We start from the raw sequence: 22,089 nt of genomic DNA, 5'->3' as shown, positions 1-22,089 counted from the left end.
GCCCCGTTACCCCGCCCCCGGTGCCGCCCCCGGTCTCCGCCATAACCGCCGCGCCACTTCCGGCCCCGCCGCTGCCCGGCCCCGGCTCCGCCCGGCCATGCTGGCGGCCGGGCCGGTGCGGCGGCTGCTGCGGGCCGGGGAGGGGGCCAGGTCCGAGGGGAGGGGGTGGCAGTGACCGGAGAGGGGCCGGGGTGGAGCGGGAAGAGGCTCGGCAGGAGCCGGGAGCGCGCCGGGTCTGAGGGGAGGGCTGGCGAGAGGTGGGGGGGGGCTCCGGTTGGTCAGGGCGAGCCTTTCTTCCCTCACCTTCTTCATCCCCTTTTCCCCCCTTCCTTCCTTTCCTCCCTTCTTCCCTGCGCCTTTTCCTGCTCCATTTCGCCGGGGGAGGCTGCGGCTTCCCGCAGCTCCTGATCCCGGCTGGTTTTCCCCCGCAGCTCCTGATCCCGGCTGGTTTTCCCCCGCAGCTCCTGACGCTCTTCCCGCTTTTCCCGTGGCAGGCACCGAGCCATGCGGAGCTGGGGGGTGCTGGGGGGCGCGGCGGCGGCGCTGGCGGCCGGCATTTACGTCCTGTGGGGCCCCATCAGCGGCAGGAAGCGGCGGCGGAGAGGTACCGGAGGGGCTGGGGCTGCCAGCACCGGGAACGGCCCCGGCACGGCTTTTATCCCGCTTTTATCCCGCTCTGACAGCTGCCAGCGGCACAGCTGGCTGGGATTTTAGGGAGGAATTTTCCCCTAGCACAGTTCTCCAGGGTTGTCTCTGCATCCCTGGAAGTGCCCAAGGATGGGTTGGACAGGGTTTGGAACCTTGCAGAAGTTCCCCTGCTGTGAAAAATTAATATTTTAATGCTCTTCGCAAATAATTCCATACTATATGTGTTACTGAGGGTTATTTTGTAATGCTGTATTAATCCTTTTTAAGTAGCGTGTTAAATATCGTTTTAGGTTACAACGTAGTGTTAAAATAGAAACTCGGCGATGTAAGATATTTTTTACTAGCTCAGGAAAAGGGATAAGATAATTAAGAAACTTTTCACACAGAGATAACAAGAAATCTAAAGAGTTACAGCTTCCTTATCAGAAAATACAAACATTTTACCACCTTCTCTCTGCCTTTATGGAGCCACCAGGATTAGGGGGAAGAAGTTGACAAAAACAATAAAAATTATTAATTTGCAAGGAATTTATGCAACACGTATGAGATACATGGATATGCAACAGGCTGTTGCTTTTAAGGGTTATTCCTTTGTTCCCAAGGCACGTTTTTGGCAGCTCAGTGCCCAAAAACATCCAGATGTCCAAAATTCTTTGCTTTTTATTGCCTTGTAGTGTCCTAATCCTCATTGTCCACATTTTTATTACTCTAATTTTATTACTATTTTTCTCTAATTTTATTACTATTTTTTAATAACTGTTTTGTTACTAATAAACTTTTAAGACTTTAAAAAACAAGTAATTGGTGTTTTTCACACCTGCCCACAGCGGGTGGGGTTGGATGATCACCAAGATCCCTCCCAAACCATTCTGGAGGTTCTGTGAACACCCAAAAATCAACTGAAACAGCATAAACTGAACGCAGAACTCCACTTAAATCCATTTTTCATTCATGACACAGCATTCCTATTGAAAACCAGGGATGTTTGCGCTGGATTTTGTGGTGGAAACTGTTGCAATTCTCTTTGCAGGGCTGGTGCCAGGCCTCCTGAACCTGGGCAACACGTGTTTCATGAATTCCCTGCTCCAGGGCTTGTCCTCCTGCCCCTCCTTCATCAGGTGGCTGGAGGAGTTCACAGCCCAGTACAGGACAGAGCAGGAGAAGGCCCAGGAGCACCAGCAGCACCTCTCCGTGACTCTGCTGCAGCTCCTCAGAGGTACCCAGACGTTCTCCTCTTGCAAACCAAGGAGAAAATTAAATTAAATTAAAATTAACTTAAAAAGAATTGTTATTTTTAGGCTCTTTTCCCAAAGAAAGGAGCTCGTGGTGGGGGGGTTTGTATTTCCTATTTTATTTCTCTCTCTGATTTTCGGGTTAATTGAAATGATTTGGCCAAAGCTCAACCAGCTTTCACTTCTTTCCATAGAATTCAAGAAATCTACAATTCTATAAAAAAAATTATTAGCAAATAACTTAAGCTTTTATTTTTTCCCCAAGCGTACTATTTTCCCAAAAACCTGTGTCTATTTAACGTCACTTTGCAAGGTTTCAGATCTTAAAAATTAAATCCGAAAAATTAAAAAAATTATATTTGACAATAAAATACTATTATAAATGATAAAATATAAAATTTTATATAAATATAAAGCAAACAATATGATTTTATATAATACATTTATGTAATAAATTATATCACTTTATTTCCTATATTAAATTTATCATTGCAAATAAATATATTTTCTGTATTTAATATATTAGTATATTACATTTTATGAAGAAAAAGTAATAAACTATATAAATGATTTTCTATAATATATAAAATACAAAATAGTATTATAAGATAAATATTATATAAATATTCTTATAACATTAATAATATTGTTTTGTATAATAAATTCATAGAACAAATAAATTAATAAACTATATAAATGAATTTATATAATGTTATATAAAATAGAAAAAATATATATTATTAGAAAAAATATATCTTGTATAGAATATATCTATTATGTATAATATTATATATATTATATACAATATTATTATATATAATAATATATAATCTATATTATCTGTATAATTATATATATTATATAGAAAATATGTATATTATATATTATAAAATATAAGATATTAAAGATTTTAAGCTCAAGGTGATTAATTTTTGGGCTAAATCCATCTTGGACACCCTGAAGTGTCCCCCTGGCTTCCCTCACAGAGTTGTTTGTAAAGGAAAGTTCTTCCTTGGGACATTCCTGTGGAAGTGGTGTGAGGCTGGTGGTGCTGTAAGCCCATAAAACACTGATTTTTTAACCAAATTTTGGCTCCTCCTGACACTCCTGCATTCTCTTCTGCAGCTTTGTCCTGCCAGGAGGTGACAGAGGACGATGTCCTGGATGCCAGCTGCCTGCTGGAGGTGCTGAGGATGAACAGGTGGCAGATCTCCTCCTTTGAGGAGCAGGTGAGTGCAGGAATTTGGGAAAATTTGGGGATTCATTTGGGGATATTTTTTCCTCCCAAGGGATTTATGTTTTTTTGTGAGTTTATGTGGTTCAGAATGGCTTGAGTACCTTGTGCTGCTAGGAAGCTTTTGGGGATGACAAAATAGATGCAATATAAACACAAATATAATAATAATAACAATAATATTATTATTTTACTAGTTTTTTTATTATTATTCTAACAATTATATAGATTATTATATATAATGATATATAATAGTCATATACAATTACTATAAAACATTGTATGTATTATATATAAATACATAAATACATATCATATGTATAAATACATATATAAATATATATTTAATATTGTTATTTAGATACTTAATTTTCATTATTTATATTTAGTATGTACTTACATATGATATATTTGTATGTAATATTGTATATTATATTATCTATATTATATCTTTTATATTTGCTGAAATATAACTATAACTATAAATCCAGGCTCTGAGCTGTAATTTTCCCTTAATTTCCTGTGGAATTCCAGCCCTCCTGGGGTGGTTTTTTTATATCTCTTTTGTTTCTGACTGCATTTCCAGGATGCCCATGAGCTGTTCCATGTCCTGACCTCTTCCCTGGAGGACGAACGGGATCGGCAGCCCCGTGTGACCCATTTGTTTGATGTGCAATCCCTGGAGGTGATCCCACTTATTTCCTTATCAGAAATTCCTGCAATCTGCCCAGATCCCTGAGTAGAAAGTGTACATTTCGGATATTTTGATTCTCTTCCCAAAAGTGTTCTTCAATCCTTTGATAGGGACTCATCAATAAGTCAAATGTAAAGAATTCTCAGGTTTTCGGAAGAAAATGTCTTGGAATTTCCATTGTTCCTGCTTTCCTGAGGGTTTTTGTGTCCCTAAATCCATGGGATGTAGGGATTTAAGTTAGTCCCTCCAAGATTTTACTCTGATCTGTAGCTCCCACCTGAAAAAAGGGATGAAAACTGCAAAAAGGGCATTTCTGGAAGAGTTTTATGGAGGTAAAACTGATCTTATCCTCCAGCTTGCTGATAAACGTGATGCAGATGGAAAATACCTGGTTTTGCCTAAAATATAGAACAAAAAAAGACAAAATCTCCTATTTTAATGTTCTGAGGCAGAGAGTCCTGCAGATTAATGATTCCTTTTACAAGCAATTGTCAATTATAAATTTGTTTCGTATCAGGCTTTTTTGTTCTTACAAATATAAAGAGCCACAATTTTTCTAATTAGCAAGAAAAGCCAACTAGGGATGAAACAGGATCACATTTAATACTTCACGTATTAAATTTCTAAAGCTTTTCTATGTTGCTGAGGTGGGGTTAATGAAATGTTTTTATCTCCCTCTGTAGCAACCAGAAATAATCCAAAAGCAAATAAGCTGCAGGACAAGAGGTAGGATTTTATCCCTTCTGGATATCCTGAATATTCATAGGGTAGTTTTGTTTATTAAAGGGATAATATTAATTGATGTTTGTACTGAACTGAAATAGAAATCAAAATTACAAATAAATCTCCATTGATTATTAATCACTGAGACAAAAATGTGCTTTGGAGGCATTAATTTCGTAACTGCAGGGCAAAAGTGTGGGATTGGAGTGATGAAAGTGGATAGATGGAAAATCCAAGGACGATTTTTGTCTTGCAGGATCTCTTCCCCCTATGTCCAACCACTGGAAAACTCAGCACCCTTTCCATGGAAGGCTGACCAGCAACATGGTCTGCAAACACTGTGAGCACCAGGTATGGAAATAGATAATATTTTATATTGTTATTAATATCTGTGTCATGTGAGAAGGGATTTCCAACACTCAGAGTGCTTCCTGGAACCATCATCCCTTGGGCATGAACAAGGATTTATCCCAAAATAGACTAAAAAAAAATCCATGTGATGCACCTTGTAGGGGTAACAGCTGCCTCATCAGCCAGAATAATGGATGTTTTATTCCATTATTGAATTAACAATTAATTAATTAATAATATTACCTGAAAATCCACTCACCTGTGTGAGTTTAGGACTTGCTGCTCATTCAGCACATTTTGCAAAGCCACTTAAAGTCCAGTTATCCCAAGTAAGGAGATGAAGATAACCTGGACAATGGGAAAAAATACAGAAAATAAACCTCATTTATAGCCCAAACCCAGAGAACATTTGCATTTTATTTCCCAAAACCTTGCAAACAAATTGGAATGAGCAGGGGGAGGCCAAGTGGAACATTCCTGATGCTCCCTGGCACAACTGGGAAACTGAGGGGTTTGGATCCTGTTCCACCAGGGAATTATGGACAGCACAGGGCACAGGCTCAACTTAGGAGAGTTTGGGTTGGAATTCAAACTGAAGGCATCACTGATATAAATGCTGGCTCTGAAATGTTCTCTTGCAGAGCCCTGTGAGGTTTGACACCTTCGACAGCCTCTCCCTGAGCATTCCAGCAGCTGTGTGGGTACGTATCCCGCTGCTCCTGATCCATCCTGCCCTTCCCAGGCCTTCCTCAGGGGCACAGGACATTCAGAGCTACTTCAGGACTTGATTTTCCTGCTCTTTTTAAATCCTGTGCTGCTGCAGGACCTTCTCCCTAATGGGTGGTGCCAGGTTCTGATGAGCCCAACAAGCAGAACTTGGTGATGCCACCAGAACTTTCTGTTTCTCCTGGTCTTTATTATCTATAGTATATCTTTTATATTATATTATATATTATATTATTATAGTATATTATATATTTTATATATTATATTATTATATATATATAATCCTGGAGGATTTGGTCTTTTCTGTGGAATTTGAAGAGCCCAGGTCATACCCCCAAGGGCTGCTTCCCATCCTGTGAACTGGCAGCTCACACCTTACCCCATCCAGGCTTTTCCAAGGGGTGATTTCAAATGGGAATTGTTTCAATTTCCTTATGGCTCTGAACAACTTCAAATGACAAAAGATGTGGATTTTTAGGGCAGCATCTGCAGGATATTGTTGGATTGTAAGAATTTGTTACTTCATGTCTGGTATTGATTTCTTTCCACAATTTACGGAAATTGTGATTCCTGTTTTGCAGAGTGCCCTCCTGGACAGCCAGGATTGGGATTTGGACACATCTTCTGCTCTTTGTGTTTTGTTTTATCTAATCCTTGGCAGGGCAGGATATGAGGAAGGGCAGCAAGGAGGCCTGCATTCCATTAAAAACTCTATTTCTCCTATGGCGAGGGCCAGAGAGCATAAAGTGACCTGGAATGAGAGATAAATAGGAACAGGACAGGAATCTGTGGTTTAAAACCCCACTGAAGGGCTCACACAGGGAATTACTGCTGCTGTTATCAAAAGGCTGCAAAGTTTTCCATGCTTAATCCAGGCTAAAGGAGAGTCCCCACAGTTCCATGTTCACCCAGAGCCATTTAGTCAGTTCTTTCATGACATAAATCAGCAGTTCTGTAGTTTTTCTGTGGAAGGGATTATTAAAAATCCTTCTCCAAAATCCAGTGGAATGCGCCCTAAAATTCCTGTAAATAATTCTGGCTTTTCTTGGCACTCAGGGTCGTCCCATGACACTGGACCATTGCCTCCATCACTTCATCTCCTCAGAGTCTGTGAAGGATGTTGTGTGTGACAACTGCACCAAAGTAGGTCCCTTTGATTCTTGTCACCTCCCTGCTCAGTTTTGAGCCTGCTGACACAATCCTGGCTTCACTTTCCATCTCTTTTTTCTTCAGGACTTGGGGAAAGCCTCTGGGATTTCAGATCTTTAACAAGCAGTTATTACCTCACAGAATATTTGGGGCTTTACTTACTACTACTGTTAAAAAAATCTACAAATATTTAATTGTGTAGTTGCCAGGCATCACCAGGGGTAATTTTTTTGCTCTGGTATTGTTTAAAAATCAACAGAAGAGGCAAATGAGTGCAGTTCTGAGTGAATTGAGTTCTCCAAATGCTCGTTTTATCTTGATTTTGGTTTAGAATTTTGACCCTTTAGGAATTCTGAAGAGCATTCCTAGGTATGATTAATGCACTGAGCATAAACCAGACAATTACTTGCTCCTGTCTGCAGGTGCCTTCATTTTTTCTTTCCCTTTTCATTCCAGATCCAGGCAGAAGGAATTCTGAATGGACAGAGCATAGAAAACCAGAGAACAACATTTGTTAAGCAATTAAAGCTAGGAAAGGTGAGGCAAAAAAAACCCTTCAAATCTTCTAAATCCTGTCACAGTAATTTCTGTCTTTGAGCTGGTTGTGTCCATTTCTTGCTATTAGACCACAAATGTTTTACTTTTCAAAGTAAACTCGCCTGGCAAATATTTGTGGGCATTGAGGCTTCAACTGAGCAAAAAATCAAACACTAAACACTTACAGGATGTGAATATTCTCCTGTTATTTAGCAGAACACTTAAATGTGAGTTTGGCTTAGTGTCATTTCTTAGATTTTACATTAATTCTTCAGTGAGCAAATAGATTTATATTTATAGGGTTTGTAGCATCTTTAGCAATTTCTTAATTCAGAGAAATTAAAATATTCTGAATATAGGTGGTGAGTAAACATCAGGTGTGATTTGTATGAGAAAACTAATTTTTTTTTTGCTCTGTAATCCTGTCATGCAGAGGCCAACAGGGCACTGGAGTGTAACTAGGAGCCTCAGGTGCTAATAATAATAATAATAATAGTGATGATGTACTTCTTGCTGCAGCAATGATTTTGAATTTCAGCTCTTTATAACACTTAATGTTTTTTGTTTTCCCCCGTGCAAAGCCATTGATTTTTTGGGATTAGGAGATATCAGGAATCTCACAAAAATTATTGTCACATTTTAAGGACACGGTTGCCACTGAGTTTATACAGAGATAAAGAGAATACATTTCCTTATTCCCTGGGCTTCCCACCTGTTTCTTTCCATGGAAAATATGGATTTTTCCTTTCCTGAAGCTGCCCCAGTGTTTGTGCATCCACCTGCAAAGGCTGAGCTGGTCCAACCAAGGCACTCCTCTGAAGAGACATGAGCACGTCCAGTTCAACGAGTTCCTGGTCATGGACATCTACAAATATCGGGTTCCTGGTCCCAAATCCTGCCAGGAGCAGCTCAGCCAGAAAAACTCTGAGGAGACAACCCCTGGAATGAAGGATGGGAGAGCAGGGAAACCTTCAGGTACCTCCTTTGCCAATAAAATGGTTCAGCTCTTTCTGCAGGGGATCAAAAGTTTTCTGCAGGATGAAGTCATGAGCAGCATCTTGATGTGGGGCTTTGCAAACAGGACAGAACTCCCTTTGCCATTCCCAAATTTGAATCCAAGTTCAAATTTGAAAAAATGAAAAAATACCATTCCCAAAACTGAACCCAAGTTCAGTTTGGAAAATTAATTGTGATCCTACTAAATATATGTATTTAAAAAAAAATATGTCTAAAGGAGTGTTGAATTTGGGATATCCCAGGGTTTTTCTTGTTAGGGATGTCTTCCAAGGCTTCAGGACAAGCAGAGAGGGAATGGTGGATTCTTCAAAAACAGTTGGAAAATCCAGCTGTAGGAGGTCTGTCCTTAGGCAGCTCAATGTTCCTTTAGTTGAGATTTTGGACACATGTCAATTTCCATATTTGTCATGTAGAATGAATTTGAATAAATTATCCATTGCCTTTGGATATGAAAATCAATAAAATACCTTCATATTCCATAATGAGGAGCAGGGATTCTGTTCTTCACAACAGCATTCAAGTTAAATTCCTGAATTTTTCCTTCCTCTGGCAGATGCAGAACAACCAGCTGGTACCAAACCTCTCTTCATGAATGGTGCCTCCTCTTCCTCCTCCTCCTCTCCCTCATTTTTGATGTCCCCAGGAACTTTCCCACTTACTGCATTCCCTGAGTGTAGGTAAGTTAGAAATTTGTACCCTCTCTCCATTTCTGTACTTCAAATTGTCTCTCTTTCTTCTGTCCTTGTCCTGAGGCTGCCCAGTCACACAATGTGATCTCTGTCCCAGCTCCTGTGCTTCTCTCTTGGGTGACTTTTAGTCCTGGGAAAGGGAGTAGAGCAAGTTACAAACAAAACTCAAAGTCTCCTTCCTCTGGTTCATGAACAGCCATCATCTCACTGCTGTTTGTTTCCTCTAGCCCTTCTTTTCCTTAATTTTCAAAAGGTTGTAAGAAATCCATAGATTTTTTTTTTTCCTCAGACATTTTTGATTTCAGTTGCACCTGCCATGATTCCACTTGATAAATCACCCTTGGGGGCTTCTGCTGATAATCCTTTTCCATAGAATTCCAGAACGGATTTGGCTGGTAGGGAACTTAGGGACCATCCAGTGCAGTCCCTTCCCATGGACAGGGACACCTTCCACTATCCCAGGTTGCTCCAAACCCCATCCAGCCTATCCTTGAGTACTTCCAGGGATGGAGCAGGAGGATTGAATCCCATAATCCCAGAGTGGTTTGGGTTGAAAGGAGAGTTGGAGATGCCATGGGCAGGGACACATTCCACTATCCCAGGTTGTTCCAAACCCCATCCAACCTGTCCTTGAGTACTTCCAGGGATGGAGCAGCAGGAAAAATCAGTTTGGGTTGGAAGGGAACTTGGAGTCCCATTCCATGGGCAGGGACTGGGCAGCTGCTCAAGCAGGAGGCCCTTGCCCCATCAGGAGCTGTGGCTGCAGTGGGGTGTGTGTGTGTGTGGCCAGGCTGACCCGTGTCCCCGCAGGGCCCCGCTGTACCTGTACCGCCTGATGGCCGTGGTGGTGCACCACGGGGACATGCACTCGGGACACTTCGTCACCTTCCGGCGCGCGCCGGGCGCCCGCGGCAGCCAGTGGCTCTGGATCTCGGACGAGTCGGTGCGCAGGGCCAGCCTGCACGAGGTGCTGGCTGCCAGCGCCTACCTGCTGTTCTACGAGCGCGTGCACGGCCGGGCCCAGCCCCAGAGCCCGGCCCAGAGCTGAGCCAGCGGTGCTGGGGTGGCCCCAGCCCTCATGGTCATCCCAGCCCTCGTGGTCATCCCAGCCCTCGGGGTCATCCCAGCCCCTGGGACCGTCCCAGCCCTCTCGGTCATCCCAGCCTCGGGATTGTCCCAGCCCTTGGATGGAGCCTCTCTGTTATGCAACGCTCCCCCTCTCCAGGCTCCCTTCCCTGTGGTGGGAGCAGCTGGGAGTTGTGGTTTGTACCCAAATCCTGCTGTTCAGCACCGTGCAGCCCCGGGTGTGTGTTGAGAAGTGTTTTTCTGCCTTGTCCCAAGGCTCTGTTCTGTGTCCAGCCACTGCACTTTTCCCAGGGAGATGCTTTATCCCACACGTTCCACTTCCCAAGGGAGAGTCCTGGAAAGGGTTGAGGTCCAGCTGCTGTTGAAGAGCCCCTCCCTGTCCCAATCCATCCCCTGGCACCTCTCCCTTTGCACCAGCCCCTCCAGGTTCCCTTCCCTGTGGCAATGGCTGGGAATTGTGTTTTGTACCAAAATTCCCAGAGCTGTTCCCAAGTCCAGCCCCAAGTGTGTGTTGAGCAGCCTCTGTCAGTCTGTTCCTAGCATTTCCCAGCAGGGAGCCCTGGCAGGGGGCGATGGGAAGCTGCTGTTGGCAATGATTTAAGACACAAAGTGCCTTGAGCTTCCCTGAACAGCTGCATTGCCACCGGCCCAGCCCTCTGCATGCCCACTGCGTCCTGGGAATGCCTCACACCCACGGGATGAACTCCTGCCATCCCATTTCTCCTGACCCATCAAGTCAAGGCATCTCCACAAACTGCCCCCTTCCAAAAGATTTCCCTGCTCACGCGATTTTCCTCCTACTTTACTTCTTTATATTATAAAGTCCTGCTCCTGATTTAAATTGCTTTATCCAGGAGATAATTTTGTATCTATTAAGAGCTAAAACCTTAATTTATTGCTCCATACCTTTGGAATCTAGCTGGAATCAGCACATGGAAGTGTTTGCTAGTGCTCAGTGTTGTCATTTCCTTCAGCACTGTTGAATCCAGTTGTTTTGTAGCATCAACTACAACTTTTAATGCTGTGATTTCCAAGCTGCTGTAACTGTTCTAGACTTGCCCTTCCCATTTTATTGCTGGAATCTGCTATTCCCAGCATTGGGATCCACGCTCCTGGCTTGCAGCTCAGCTGTAGAGCAGCCCCTGGCCTTGTTAAACAGAATAAAAACAACAGGGCCAGGACTGGTGGGCACTTACTGGTCTCATGAAGAAATCTAGGAATCCTGCATCAGCTCCAGGCTGCCCTGTAAATAGAAATAAGGGGAATTGTGCTGCTCTGGATTGTTTAATGTGCAAAAAAAAAAAAAAAAAAATCCCAAGGCACAGAGGGAGAAGCAGTAAAAATCTTCCCTTAAAAACCTGCTTTTAAATAACCAGGAATAAAATATGTAGGTTGTTTTTAGCTCTTTTCTGTCCTTGTAAGCTTGGAGGAGAAAAATGCCTCATCAGACAAGCTTTTTTTTCAGTGTGAAGTTTTCAAATAACAACGTCTTAAATAAGTTTTTTTTAGGGCAACTTTGTACCTCATGAATTCATAGTGCTGCCCAAAGCTTGGGGGTGTTCACACTTCCTCAGGAGAGGCTCCAAACCAGCCAAAGCAGGAGTGGTAAAATGGGTGGATATGCAAAATTATTTACATAACTCATCATTCCAGAGTCTGGAGCACAATTCCTGTCCCAGGTAATGCTCATAGTACATAAATATTGATAAATCCACTGCTGGACTGGGACCTGGTTCCTGGCTGTGCTGCACGAGCAGTAGCTTGGTTTTAACTTGTTTTAATTTACAGAAAACCAAGAAAATAAACAAAAGAGCCTTGAAGGATGCAAAATGCCAAAAATTTGCTCTAGCCACTGAAGGGAGAAGGAGCCAGCCCTCCCTACTGGGAACCATCTAAAACCACCACCCCAACATCTCCCTCCAGCAGATCTGCCCCTGCACCTCAGAACTGAAACCATTTCCAGTGCCAGCAGTGGCTGTCCTGCATTCTGCAGGCTCAATGCTCTGCTTGGGGGTTTTTCCTGGATTTGGGGGTTCAGCTGAGCAGCCCCTTGGCTTAGTGGTGCTGGAGGGAGAGGCAGAGGACACGCACACTATGGGCTGAAATCTGAAATCAGCAGCTGGGACCAGCAGGTTTCCTCTTGCCAAGAGCTGTTTCCCTGGGCTGTGGATTGACTCTGGATCTCCCTCAAGGGCTATCAAGGTGGGGGTTGAGCCTTTTTTCTGGCTTTGCTTGGTGGAGAGGAATAAATGGGCTTGGCTTAACCCTCAGGTGAGGAAGGGAGCAAAGCCCAGCACCTCAGTCCTGGCCCTGAGCTCTGCCAGATCCTCCCAGCCCCCTGTGAGCTGGGGATCTGTGCAGGGCTTTGGGAGCTCATCCTCCCCTCTGGAGCTCACTGGGATCTGTTTTCCAGCCAGCCACACCTTTGGGGATCACTGGAATTTGTGCAGGTGTTTGGGAACCAACCCTCCCCTCTGCTCCCAGGGCTCTGTGTTTGCCAGCCAAGCCTCCCTTTGCAGGTCACTGGGATCTGTCTTTCCAGAGGTGACAGAACTCAGTTTTTTCCAGCCAAACCTCCCCTCTGGAGGTCCCTGGGATCTGTTTTCCAGCCAAACCTCCCTTCTGGGAGGGCTCTATGCAGCCACAAGGCTCAAACGTTGGTAGTCGTCCCTCCCAAGCTGCCGTGGTGGAGAAGATGTTAATAAATTGTAAAGAATTAAGAGCTCCAAGATGACATTTCTGTGTTTTGGATTATTCTTGTCTTATTTTGTGTGTTAATTTAAAAATATCTGTTCCAGTCCAAGCACTGCACTGCTGTTTGAAGTTGTTTTATTTTCCACTTCAGGGTATTTTTGTAACTGTACAGTAGCAATAAAAGAACAAACTTGGTAGAAAAACAATTGTGGGAATGTCTTGAAACAAACACCAAGCTGGGAACCAAAGGGGTTGAAACAACAGTTCACAAGCCCTGGATAAGAAGGATTTTCTACATGAGCTCTTCAGGCTCCACAGAGCATCTTGGAGTGGCAGAGGGTGGGAAGTATCAATTCCAAATTCTCTGCACTGGCCTTAATTCCACAGGAATAATGACCCACCACTGAAGGCCAGAGCCCAGCACTAATTCCAGTGGCTGCAGCCAGGTTAGACAGGATTTGGTGGTTCCCATTCTCACCCAGAACTTGCCATTCCTTGATGGTTCAAGATCTCTTGGAGACTGGACAGAATTCCCTCATTTTCAGCAGGATTCCCTGTGGGTGTGGGAGGTGGTGGCTTTCAGGCAGTCAGGATAGGATCCCTAGGGACAATTATTTAGGAAAATACACTCTCAGAGTGAGAGCCTTCCAATGGAAATGGGACAACCCAGTTCTTCCCCACAAGGGCATTTTTTGCTGCTTGGTTTTTGTACAAAGGACCTGAAAGAGGAAAAATCTTGTGCTCCCTCCTTGAAGAGCAGCCTCCCTCAGGAGCAGAGGAATTCAAACTCAAACAGGAGTGAAACACTCATCCAGCCCCACCCTGTCCTCACCCTTCTCCATGTCAGGCTCACTTTGCTTTATTTTAATTAAAAACCCCCAAGCAAACCAAAGCTTATTGACAGAAAGTGCCGCCTGTAGAATGTCAGCTTTACACAATCACAGCCTGTGGCTCACAGTGTTTATTTATAACAAACTGCTGCCTCCAGGCTATGGAGCATTTTCATCTTCTTGGAACACTGCTCAGATAAAGATCAGCTGAGAACAAACTTCTTCCCGAGCAAAACAAGGGGAGCAATCAGCAAAAACAGGGATCAGCAGGACCACAGCAACATTTCCCAGAGGAAAAAACCTCGCTATTGAGATCTGCAGTCACAGGCTTCAGCAGCAAAATTACCAAATTCTGTCCATTAGATCCTCCAGAGGGGAGGTAAATCTGGAAGAGGTTGAATCCACACTTCCAGCATGAACTAAAACTTCACTTTTCAGAGCCCAAAGGCCCCGGTGGCTGAACATTTCCCTGCTTAGCCCTGGGCAGGACATGCCTGAAGGTGAGGTTGACCCTGGGGGCCAGCACCCTCCTGCGTGGGGGCAGGCTGTGGTACCAGTGCAGGTTGGTGGGGTGCTTCATCAGGAGCAGGCTGCCGTGGGCCAGGGGCAGGGAGATCCTCCCGGGACCACCCGGCCCGGCTCGGCCCAGCCCGGCTCGGCCCCGGCGCCGGAACACGAAATCCCGGCAGGCTCCGAACGACACCGAGGCGATGGGGCTGAGGGGAGCCAGCTCCTTCTCGTCGTCCCGGTGCTCCCCGATGTGGTCCAGGCCATCCTTGTACCTGTTGATTAACTCTGTTAATTGATTAACTCTGTTAATTGATTAACTCTCTTCATTATCTCTGTTAATCCCTGCCTGTGGGATTAAGCCTTTTTCTGCTCCAGAGATGGGGAGACTGAGAAGCATTTTTAAAAAAAGTTTTATTCAATTTTCAGTCTTGTGTGAAGATGTTATAATTCACACCATCGCAATCTGAAGCTAATTACTTCCTAATTACAGTCCATTATAAATGTTTCTTGGCCTATCAGCTTTAGCTGTAAATACCTTGAAACCAATCATCTAAAATCACCCCTTGTAGGTCCCACTACACTGCATCTTTCATAGTTCTAATTTCTCCAAAGTATCCAGTCTTCTTTGCAAAGCCATCCTTTAAAACTCGTTCCTAGTTCAAATTCTCTCTCAACAATGCCTGTCCTATTCCACGGCATTTCTAACTAAACATTTCTTGTCTCAAATTTTACATACAGTTAAGAGCCTTCTGTCAAGCGTTGAGAATTCTCTACAAATCTATCTCCCACCCCTACCATCAATTACTTACCAAAATAATAATTATTTCCCAATGAAATCAAACCAAACATCTCAGATGCTGCACAATTCTGAGGAATTTTTGAATGAATTTACGTTGGGACCTCTGAATTATTTTTAATGATGCAGTTTATTTTTCTTATTTTTTGCGTAAGCAGGAAAGGTGAGGTCAGATCACATTTTTATAGTTCAGAAAGCTGCAAGACTTCTAGTTATAAGACTTGTTAAGGATTTCTTGATTAATAAAACACTGCTAACAAAGATATTTCTGTTATTTGACTTCAAATACTTTGTCTTATAGACTTATGTTACAGTGTAAGCTTTTTTAGCTAATTATAGTAAAAAACGTATAGTACTGTATTCTAAACATCTTGTTTGCCTTTGTAACTATTTTTTTCTATATTTTAAACTCTAAAATTCTGAACTTTCTTTTACTTAATTTAAACCATAAATCCACATTCTTGCTTCTAGCACTTACATTTAGAAGCATTTTCTAAGGTCTTAAATCAAATCCTGTGTTTAATTCTAAGCTTATAGACCTAAAATCCTGGGAGTTCCCTGCATTTCAGATTCCAACACACAAGTCTGGGGGTTTTTTTTGGGGATTTTTTTTTTTTTTATTTGAAAAGAAAAGCTTCTTGGTGTACCTGTTGATGAGGACGAAGTTAAAGGTGTGTCCCGTTTCCGAGGTGACGCGCTCCCGGATCCGGGTCAGCACCGGGATCCACGGCTTGGGGTGGAACGTGACCCCTGAGTAAGTGTAGGACAAGCCAGGGTCTCCATAGGTGACCTTCTTCCTGGGAATCTTGTGCCACGTGCCAAACACCTGCAGTTTTGTCAATTCATCTGTGGGAAGGACCAAACCTGGGTTTGTATTGGCTCTGCACAGTCCAATAATCTCCTGGATTTGCAGCTTCTGGGAATCTCCAAGCAGGAATAAGGATGCTCATGTCAACCCAAAAGCTGTCATCCCCGTTCCAGGGTCTGTGTCCCAGCAAAGCTGGACTCTGTCTTGTCCTCCCCTATTGTAAATGCAGGTGAACCCAGTGGGGAGAAATGCTGATGTCTGACTCTAGTTCAGAAGGCTGAATGATTTCTTTATTATAACTACACTATAATACATTAATATACTATTTAAATGAGATACTAAAACTACAGACTTACCTTTTCTAACTCATTCACAACTCATGACCCTCTCTCCAGTCCCCACACAGGTGGGTTGGATTGTCCATCAGGCTCAAACAATTCTCACCAGAATCCAACCAAGCAATCACCCCAGGTAAACAATTCCCCAAACACATTCCACATGGGAAAACAAGGAGCAGAAACAAATATTGTTTTCTCTTTCTTTCCTCTGTGAAAAAATCCTGAGAGGGAGAAGAATATGCCTGCCACATCCCCCCCGCAATGGGATGAACAGGACCAGCACCCCCATCACATCCCTCACACACTGCACCTACAAAAAGTTCCAGTCACCACTCCACGATTATCCCTTGACAAACACTTCCAGCTCAGCAAAAGCAACCCTGCGGGATCAGACCTGTGTTCTTGGCTTCTCAGGGCTGCGTTGTGGCTGCCGGAATCTCCCACCAGCTGTACCCGGGTCCTGGGAACTGCTCTGGGCCCCACCTGGGTGGGCTGGGCAGGGAAATGCTTCACTGGGAAGGGTAAGGGGGATACGGAGGGGAATACAGCTGGATACAGAAAGGCTGAGGTTGGAAGGGACCAGTGAGGGTCATCCAGGCCACCCTCCTGCCCAAGCAGGGTCTCCAAGAGCACTGTCCGAGCCTTTGGGGAGGCCTCCAGAGCCTCCCTGGACAGCCCGTGCTCCGGCACGCTCCCAGGGCAGGAATATACCTTCGAAATACTCCACCTCCTTCTCCAGCTCCTGGAAGATCTCATCCGCCTCGGCCTTGCCGAAGAGGATGCGGTAATCACAGCAGAGCCCCTCGGCGCGGATCTCCCGCGGCGGCGGCCGCTCCGGGCCGGGCTTCTCCAGCCGCGGCCTCTTCGCGCCGCTGCCGCCGCCATCCCCCGGCTGCCCGCGGGGCAGTTTAACCACGAACCCGTCCATGGCCGGAGCCAGGACCGATACTCGGGATGGAAGGAGCGGGAACCGCGATCCCGCGGGAAACGGGAGCGCGCGCGATGGCGGCGCGCGAAGCCACGCCCCCTCTCCCGCTGACCACACCCCCCAGCGCACGCGCGCGGTTTTGGCGCCAAATCCGAGTCCCGCCCCCCCCCGCCGGTCCGCGCCGCTGCCGCCCCTCACTCACCGCCCGCCGCCCTCCCGCGCTGCTGCCCCGCTCCGCCGCAGCCATGATCGGGCAGAGGACGCTGCACTCCTTCTTCAGCCCCGCGCCGGCCAAGAAGCGCGGCCGCTCCCCGGAGCCGGGCGGCCATTCTGAGGTAGTGAGCGGGGGGCTGAGGGAGTCCGCGGCTCCGGAGGAGAGGAGAGGGAAGGGAGGAGAGTGGTCTGGCGGCGGCACGGGCGTGCCTGGCTCTGTGTGTGTGGGAGAGGGCCTGGGGGCGCTGGCGGCTTTTTCTGAGGGGAGTTTGGATGGGGGGGGCACAACTTCCAAATTCCCGCGCGGCTCCACGCGTGGTTGAGCTGCCAATCAAGCGGCCACGCTCCGCTGCCGCCCAATGGGCGTTGAGACGCTCCTTGACGTCACTGTTGCTAGGTGAAAACCTCCCCTCCAGCCGCGGCGAGCCAATGGGGAAAAGCGAACGATTTTCCCGCTGGCCAATAGCGAGCGGGCGTTTATGCTCGCTGCTTTGGGCGGCCAATGGGGGCGAGTTTTGTGTTTTGCCGCGAAACCGCCGCGTGCGGCGGGGCCGCCCCTCGGGCGGGACCTGTCCCGCCATGGCCGGACCGTGTTCAGCCATGGCCGGTCCCGCCGCGGCCGCGCTGCTCCTCCGCTCCGGGCCGCTCCTCCGCTCCGGGCCGCTCCCTCGCCTCAGGCCGCTCCTCCGCTCCGGGCCGCTCCTCCGCTCCGGGCCGCTCCCTCGCCTCAGGCCGCTCCCCCGCCTCAGGCCGCTCCCTCGCTCCGCACTGCTCCCGCTGCCCTCCCGCATCCTCCGCAGCCACCCCCCTGCCCGCTGCTTCCAGGTGAGCGCCGCCAAGAAGGCGAAGGAAGGCGGCGATAAGGCGAGCCAAGGTGCGCTGAGCGCGGAGCAGCAGGAGCGCATCCGCAAGAACAAGGAGGCGGCGCGGCAGCTGCTGGCGGAGCGGAACGTGCCCCCGGGCTTCGGTGACAGCTGGCGGCGGCAGCTGGCCGGGGAGTTCTCCAAGCCTTACTTCATGGAGGTGAGCAGCATTCCCCGATCCCCCCGGCCCCGAGTGGCCGCTGAGCCCCCGCTGAACCCCCGCTGCCCCCGCAGCTGATGGCGTTCGTGGCCGAGGAGAGGAAGCGCTACACGGTGTATCCGCCCCCCGAGCAGGTCTTCACCTGGACGCAGATGTGCGACATCTGGGATGTGAGTAGAGCCGCGGTGTGGGGGTCTCTGAGCTGCTCCGGGGAGTTTAAAACCCTGAAGGTGCGGGGTGTGGGTGCACAGACACGTTCCTTTAGTGTTTGGTCTCTTAAACTTGGATCCCATGGGATGTGGATGCTGTTGTTTGGCTCACTTAACTCATAAATCCAGCCTTCCCTTTCATGTCTGATACCAAACCGTGATTTTATTGTTTTATTATCCTCACAAGCCACAGAACTTCCTCTGATCCTTTGCTCTTTTTCCTGGTGTTACCAGCTTAACCTAGTTCATAGTTTTTTTATCTTGTAAATCTCTTGTTCTTTTAATTGATCAGTAAAGGACTATTATTAAAAGAAAATAAGACAGCACAAGGTAATGTAATTTCCAATAAAACCTGTCAAAAATATCACAGCAAGTGTGGAATTGAGCTGAAATGGGATGAAACCTACTTGGAAAATAACAAGGTGATTTTTTGCGACTGAAAATGTTGGTCTTCTGCTCTCAAATTATATTAATTATAGTCATTATTTTGGCAGCAAATCCATAGGGATGTTAATCCTTAGTTTTAGGTGGGCTCTGTGCTTTTAGTAATGAGATATCTGGGATTTAACTTCAGTTTTTTTGAGGGTTTGGTTTGTGGCAATTTTTGCCTCTGTTTTAGGATAAAACTCATTTATAAGCCTTTTTTCCTCACTCTGGGAAAAATACTGACTACAAGTCAGTGCTAACGAAGGTCTGCTTTCAGGTAAAGGTTGTTATTTTGGGACAAGATCCATACCATGGACCTAAGCAAGCTCACGGACTCTGTTTCAGTGTTCAGAAACCTATTCCACCTCCCCCCAGGTATGAAAATTTACAAAATTCCTTTTGTTCTTTAATTATTTGCAGATCTTTGGTGCTCAGAGCTGGGAAAATTTATGTGAAGTGGTTAGCAACTACTTAAATTTGAGGTGTGCATCACCTGGAAGGATAATTCTGTGTAGTTTTGGTGATATTCTGGATGTAAATTTTCATTTCCAGTCTCATTAAAGCTTCCAGGCAGACACACAGAGTCCCTGCTGCCCTGCCTCTGCAAGTGGCTTTATTATGTTGAATAATAAGATTAAAATCAATGCTCTTCTTGCCTGCTTAGAGCAATAAGTGGTGCTGCTTGCTCTTGTCCTATTAAAAGTCTTCTGCTGGTTTGGTTTGCAGCTTGGAGAATATTTACAAGGAGCTCTCTGAGGACATTGAGGGCTTCACCCACCCTGGCCATGGGGACCTGACGGGCTGGGCCAAGCAAGGTGAGCTCAGAGACACTCACTGATGATCTTATCTAAAAATCAGCCCAGTGGTTGGAAACAATCCACCTGTAGGAGAGAAAATCACTTCTGAGCTCTTTAAAATGAAAATTTGCTTCAACATTAAAAAAAGAAGTTTGGATCCCAGAATCCCAGAATGGTTTGGGTTGGGGAGGAGCTCAAGGCTTATCCAAGGGACACCTTCCACTATCCCAGGTTGCTCAGGGCTTCATCCAGCCCATCCTGGGGCACCCCAGGGATGGATTAACCCTTGTTTCACCCTCTGGATGTGCTCTGTTTGCCAGGAGTGCTCCTGCTCAATGCTGTGCTCACGGTTCGGGCTCACCAGGCCACGTCGCACAAGGAGAGGGGCTGGGAGCAGTTCACAGATGTCGTGGTGTCCTGGCTCAACAAGAACCTGCACGGGCTTGTCTTCATGCTCTGGGGAGCCTATGCCCAGAGGAAAGGCAGCTCCATCGACAGGGTACACCTCCTTCTCCTCAGCCCTTCCCTCTGCCTGGGTTTTCCCTTGGTTTGGTGGACACTAGAGGGCACTTCCCTTCCAGAATTGGGAATTTTGCCTGCCTGAACTCTGTCAGATCGAGTTCTGCTTCTGCTCCAGCTTAGCCTTTGCCAGAATTAAGCAAGAAAAGTGGAGCAAGTGTAAGCTCCTGTTGTCAGCAGTGTCTCACAAGGACAGAGCTGTGTTTCCTAGTTAAGGGCTCATGAATCAATATGAAATCTGCTGGTGGCATGACAGCAGTTGGGAAATGTCAGGGCATTTATGTCTTTGCTTAGTGGGACAGAAGTCTTAGTCCTTGTGACTGGATCTTTGGGTCTCAGGCTGGTGCAGGAGGGGGTGTAAGGGGAGATCACACCTGCCCTGGAGGAGGAGGAATGGGGATAAATCACTCCTGCCCTGGAGCAGGAGGAATGGGGGTAAATCACCTGCCCAGGAGGAGGAATGGGGGTAAATCACCTGCCCAGGAGGAGGAGGAATGGGGGTAAATGACCTGGGAGCCAGGAGCAGCCCAAACCCTGCAAATCTAACAAGTGGTTTCCTCTGCTGTCCCCAGAAGCGTCACCACGTCCTGCAGACGGTTCATCCCTCGCCCCTCTCTGTCAACAGAGGGTTTTTTGGCTGCCGGCACTTCTCCAAGACTAATGAATTCCTCAAGAAATCTGGGAAGAAGCCCATCGACTGGAAAGCACTCTGAGCTGGGGCTGAGGCTTGGGAGCAGCCCCAGGGCCTGGGCTTGGGGCATTTCTGAGAAACTCCTGCTGACCTGAGAATTGTTCTTCAGGTGTTGATCAATGACCAGACTTTCAGAGATGGTTATATTTTGTTTTAAATGTTTATTTTTCAAGAGCATGTTGGAATGTTTGATGGACAGCTCTGTTGCTGGAACAGATCTTAGCCTGGTTTGAAAGCAAAAAAAAGACCCCAAACACCAGAGTTCTCTGTTAGTTTCTGCTCATTGTGGCAATGGGAATTTATTTTCAAACTGGTGAAGGGATGTCTAAGCTGCTGAGCTTTTGTACATGTTCTGCTGCCTCCTTCCCACACAAATCCAGTTTGCCTATTTAGGGGGAATGGAGCTGTCTCCATGGGAGGAAAAAGCTTTTGGTTTTAGCTTTTTGCTACAGATTTATCACAAAAATGGCTTCTCAAGGCTGTAAAGAAAATTCAGGGTCAGGAGTGTTGCTTGGTATATCCATGATCTCAAGATTTTGGGATAAATCCTCCATTCAGCCACAGGGAGGCAGTGATCAAGACCCTTGGTAATGCTTTTGAATTTTTCGTTGGCATTTATACAGGAAAAGCAAAAGGTTTTAGGTTCTTCCTGGGTGTGGAATCACCTGGATGACAGGTAAGCTGTGCTGACCAAGGACCTGGGGGTACTTGGTGATGGCAGCAGCGAAGGTTTGTTCATTGACATCTCCCAGTTCATGGACTGATAGTTGCAAATTACTTCAGATCTTTTTAAGGTCTTAAAAGAGGGAACTTTGTGCTTTGCCACCTTGGGAGCAAATTAAAGTTTCCACCTACTGTTGGCAATAACTGTTAGGACTTCCAGAAGGAAGAGGTGTTGACTTCATACTCCTGGGTTTCCAGCCCATCTTTGACATTGTAATTCCTTTAATGGAAGTGAAGAGCTCTTTTTTTTTTTTTTTTTTTTAAGTTATGCCAGTTTTTATAGAATATCCTTGTAACCCTTCCTCTGGTGTTCTCTCTGAGCTAACACTATCACAAGTAAGTTTACACTGTCTGTGGCCTTGCTGTATACGTTGTTTGCTTGTTTTTTTCCCTCAGTGTGGATTTTTTTAAAATAAAAATTACTTTGTTTACATGCTCTTGTATTGGTATTTTAACAGAGGGAGGGAGGGGGGTGGAATGGGGAGTCCCTGTTCCCCC

At 46.0% G+C, this 22,089-nt stretch overlaps 3 protein-coding genes across 7 annotated transcripts; 2 read left to right on the top strand and 1 right to left on the bottom strand.

Moving 5' to 3' along the window:
- The first annotated feature begins 1 nt into the window (after position 1).
- On the top strand, positions 2-12,820 carry USP30 (ubiquitin specific peptidase 30). 3 transcript variants are annotated; one of them, XM_072936341.1, is made up of 13 exons: positions 2-150; positions 495-604; positions 1,679-1,864; positions 3,006-3,109; positions 3,701-3,799; positions 4,492-4,534; positions 4,788-4,882; positions 5,524-5,583; positions 6,665-6,751; positions 7,214-7,294; positions 8,050-8,269; positions 8,865-8,988; positions 9,811-10,565. In XM_072936341.1, the coding sequence occupies exons 1-13, from the start codon at positions 98-100 to the stop codon at positions 10,046-10,048; spliced, it is 1,500 nt and encodes a 499-aa protein (XP_072792442.1). In that variant the 5' UTR covers positions 2-97; the 3' UTR covers positions 10,049-10,565. The 3 variants fall into 3 exon arrangements, with proteins under 3 accessions (XP_072792442.1, XP_030141765.4, XP_072792443.1); XM_030285905.4 differs by having other exon boundaries at positions 26-150; positions 462-604; positions 9,811-12,820; XM_072936342.1 differs by having other exon boundaries at positions 68-150; positions 432-604.
- Positions 12,821-12,898: 78 nt separating this feature from the next.
- Positions 12,899-17,106, bottom strand: ALKBH2 (alkB homolog 2, alpha-ketoglutarate dependent dioxygenase). 2 transcript variants are annotated; one of them, XM_072936345.1, is made up of 3 exons: positions 16,774-17,106; positions 15,564-15,762; positions 12,899-14,405 (listed from the first exon to the last, which is right to left on the bottom strand). In XM_072936345.1, exons 1-3 carry the CDS (start codon positions 16,988-16,990, stop codon positions 14,084-14,086), a joined length of 738 nt encoding a protein of 245 aa, XP_072792446.1. In that variant the 5' UTR covers positions 16,991-17,106; the 3' UTR covers positions 12,899-14,083. The 2 variants fall into 2 exon arrangements, with proteins under 2 accessions (XP_072792446.1, XP_002194047.4); XM_002194011.6 differs by having other exon boundaries at positions 12,899-14,392.
- A 59-nt stretch (positions 17,107-17,165) lies between these two features.
- UNG (uracil DNA glycosylase) lies at positions 17,166-22,022 on the top strand. Of its 2 annotated transcripts, XM_030285674.4 has the most exons (7): positions 17,166-17,325; positions 18,029-18,226; positions 18,301-18,396; positions 19,139-19,236; positions 19,588-19,676; positions 19,979-20,157; positions 20,750-22,022. In XM_030285674.4, exons 1-7 carry the CDS (start codon positions 17,236-17,238, stop codon positions 20,888-20,890), a joined length of 891 nt encoding a protein of 296 aa, XP_030141534.4. In that variant the 5' UTR covers positions 17,166-17,235; the 3' UTR covers positions 20,891-22,022. The 2 variants fall into 2 exon arrangements, with proteins under 2 accessions (XP_030141534.4, XP_072792175.1); XM_072936074.1 differs by lacking the exon at positions 17,166-17,325 and having other exon boundaries at positions 17,718-18,226.
- Positions 22,023-22,089: the final 67 nt, after the last annotated feature.

This window comes from Taeniopygia guttata, chromosome 15, assembly GCF_048771995.1.
Source record: "Taeniopygia guttata chromosome 15, bTaeGut7.mat, whole genome shotgun sequence".
Taxonomy (NCBI): Eukaryota; Metazoa; Chordata; class Aves; order Passeriformes; family Estrildidae; genus Taeniopygia; species Taeniopygia guttata.
The sequence above is the reverse complement of the archived record's forward strand: the minus strand, read 5'-3'. Positions and strand labels throughout refer to the sequence as shown.

Bases quoted from the DNA above. Each gene is read 5' to 3' on its own strand.
- UNG (XM_072936074.1), top strand. From the start codon at position 17,783: ATGGCCGGACCGTGTTCAGCCATGGCCGGTCCCGCCGCGGCCGCGCTG. The intron at 18,227-18,300 runs GTGAGCAGCATT...CTGCCCCCGCAG, and splicing joins CCAAGCCTTACTTCATGGAG to CTGATGGCGTTCGTGGCCGA. The intron at 20,158-20,749 runs GTACACCTCCTT...TGCTGTCCCCAG, and splicing joins AAGGCAGCTCCATCGACAGG to AAGCGTCACCACGTCCTGCA.
- USP30 (XM_072936341.1), top strand. From the start codon at position 98: ATGCTGGCGGCCGGGCCGGTGCGGCGGCTGCTGCGGGCCGGGGAGGGG. The intron at 4,883-5,523 runs GTATGGAAATAG...GTTCTCTTGCAG, and splicing joins GCAAACACTGTGAGCACCAG to AGCCCTGTGAGGTTTGACAC. The intron at 8,270-8,864 runs GTACCTCCTTTG...TTCCTCTGGCAG, and splicing joins GAGAGCAGGGAAACCTTCAG to ATGCAGAACAACCAGCTGGT.
- ALKBH2 (XM_002194011.6), bottom strand. From the start codon at position 16,990: ATGGACGGGTTCGTGGTTAAACTGCCCCGCGGGCAGCCGGGGGATGGC. The intron at 15,763-16,773 runs GTATATTCCTGC...TCCTTCCCACAG, and splicing joins GGAGGTGGAGTATTTCGAAG to ATGAATTGACAAAACTGCAG. The intron at 14,393-15,563 runs GTACACCAAGAA...GTTAATCAACAG, and splicing joins AACTTCGTCCTCATCAACAG to GTACAAGGATGGCCTGGACC.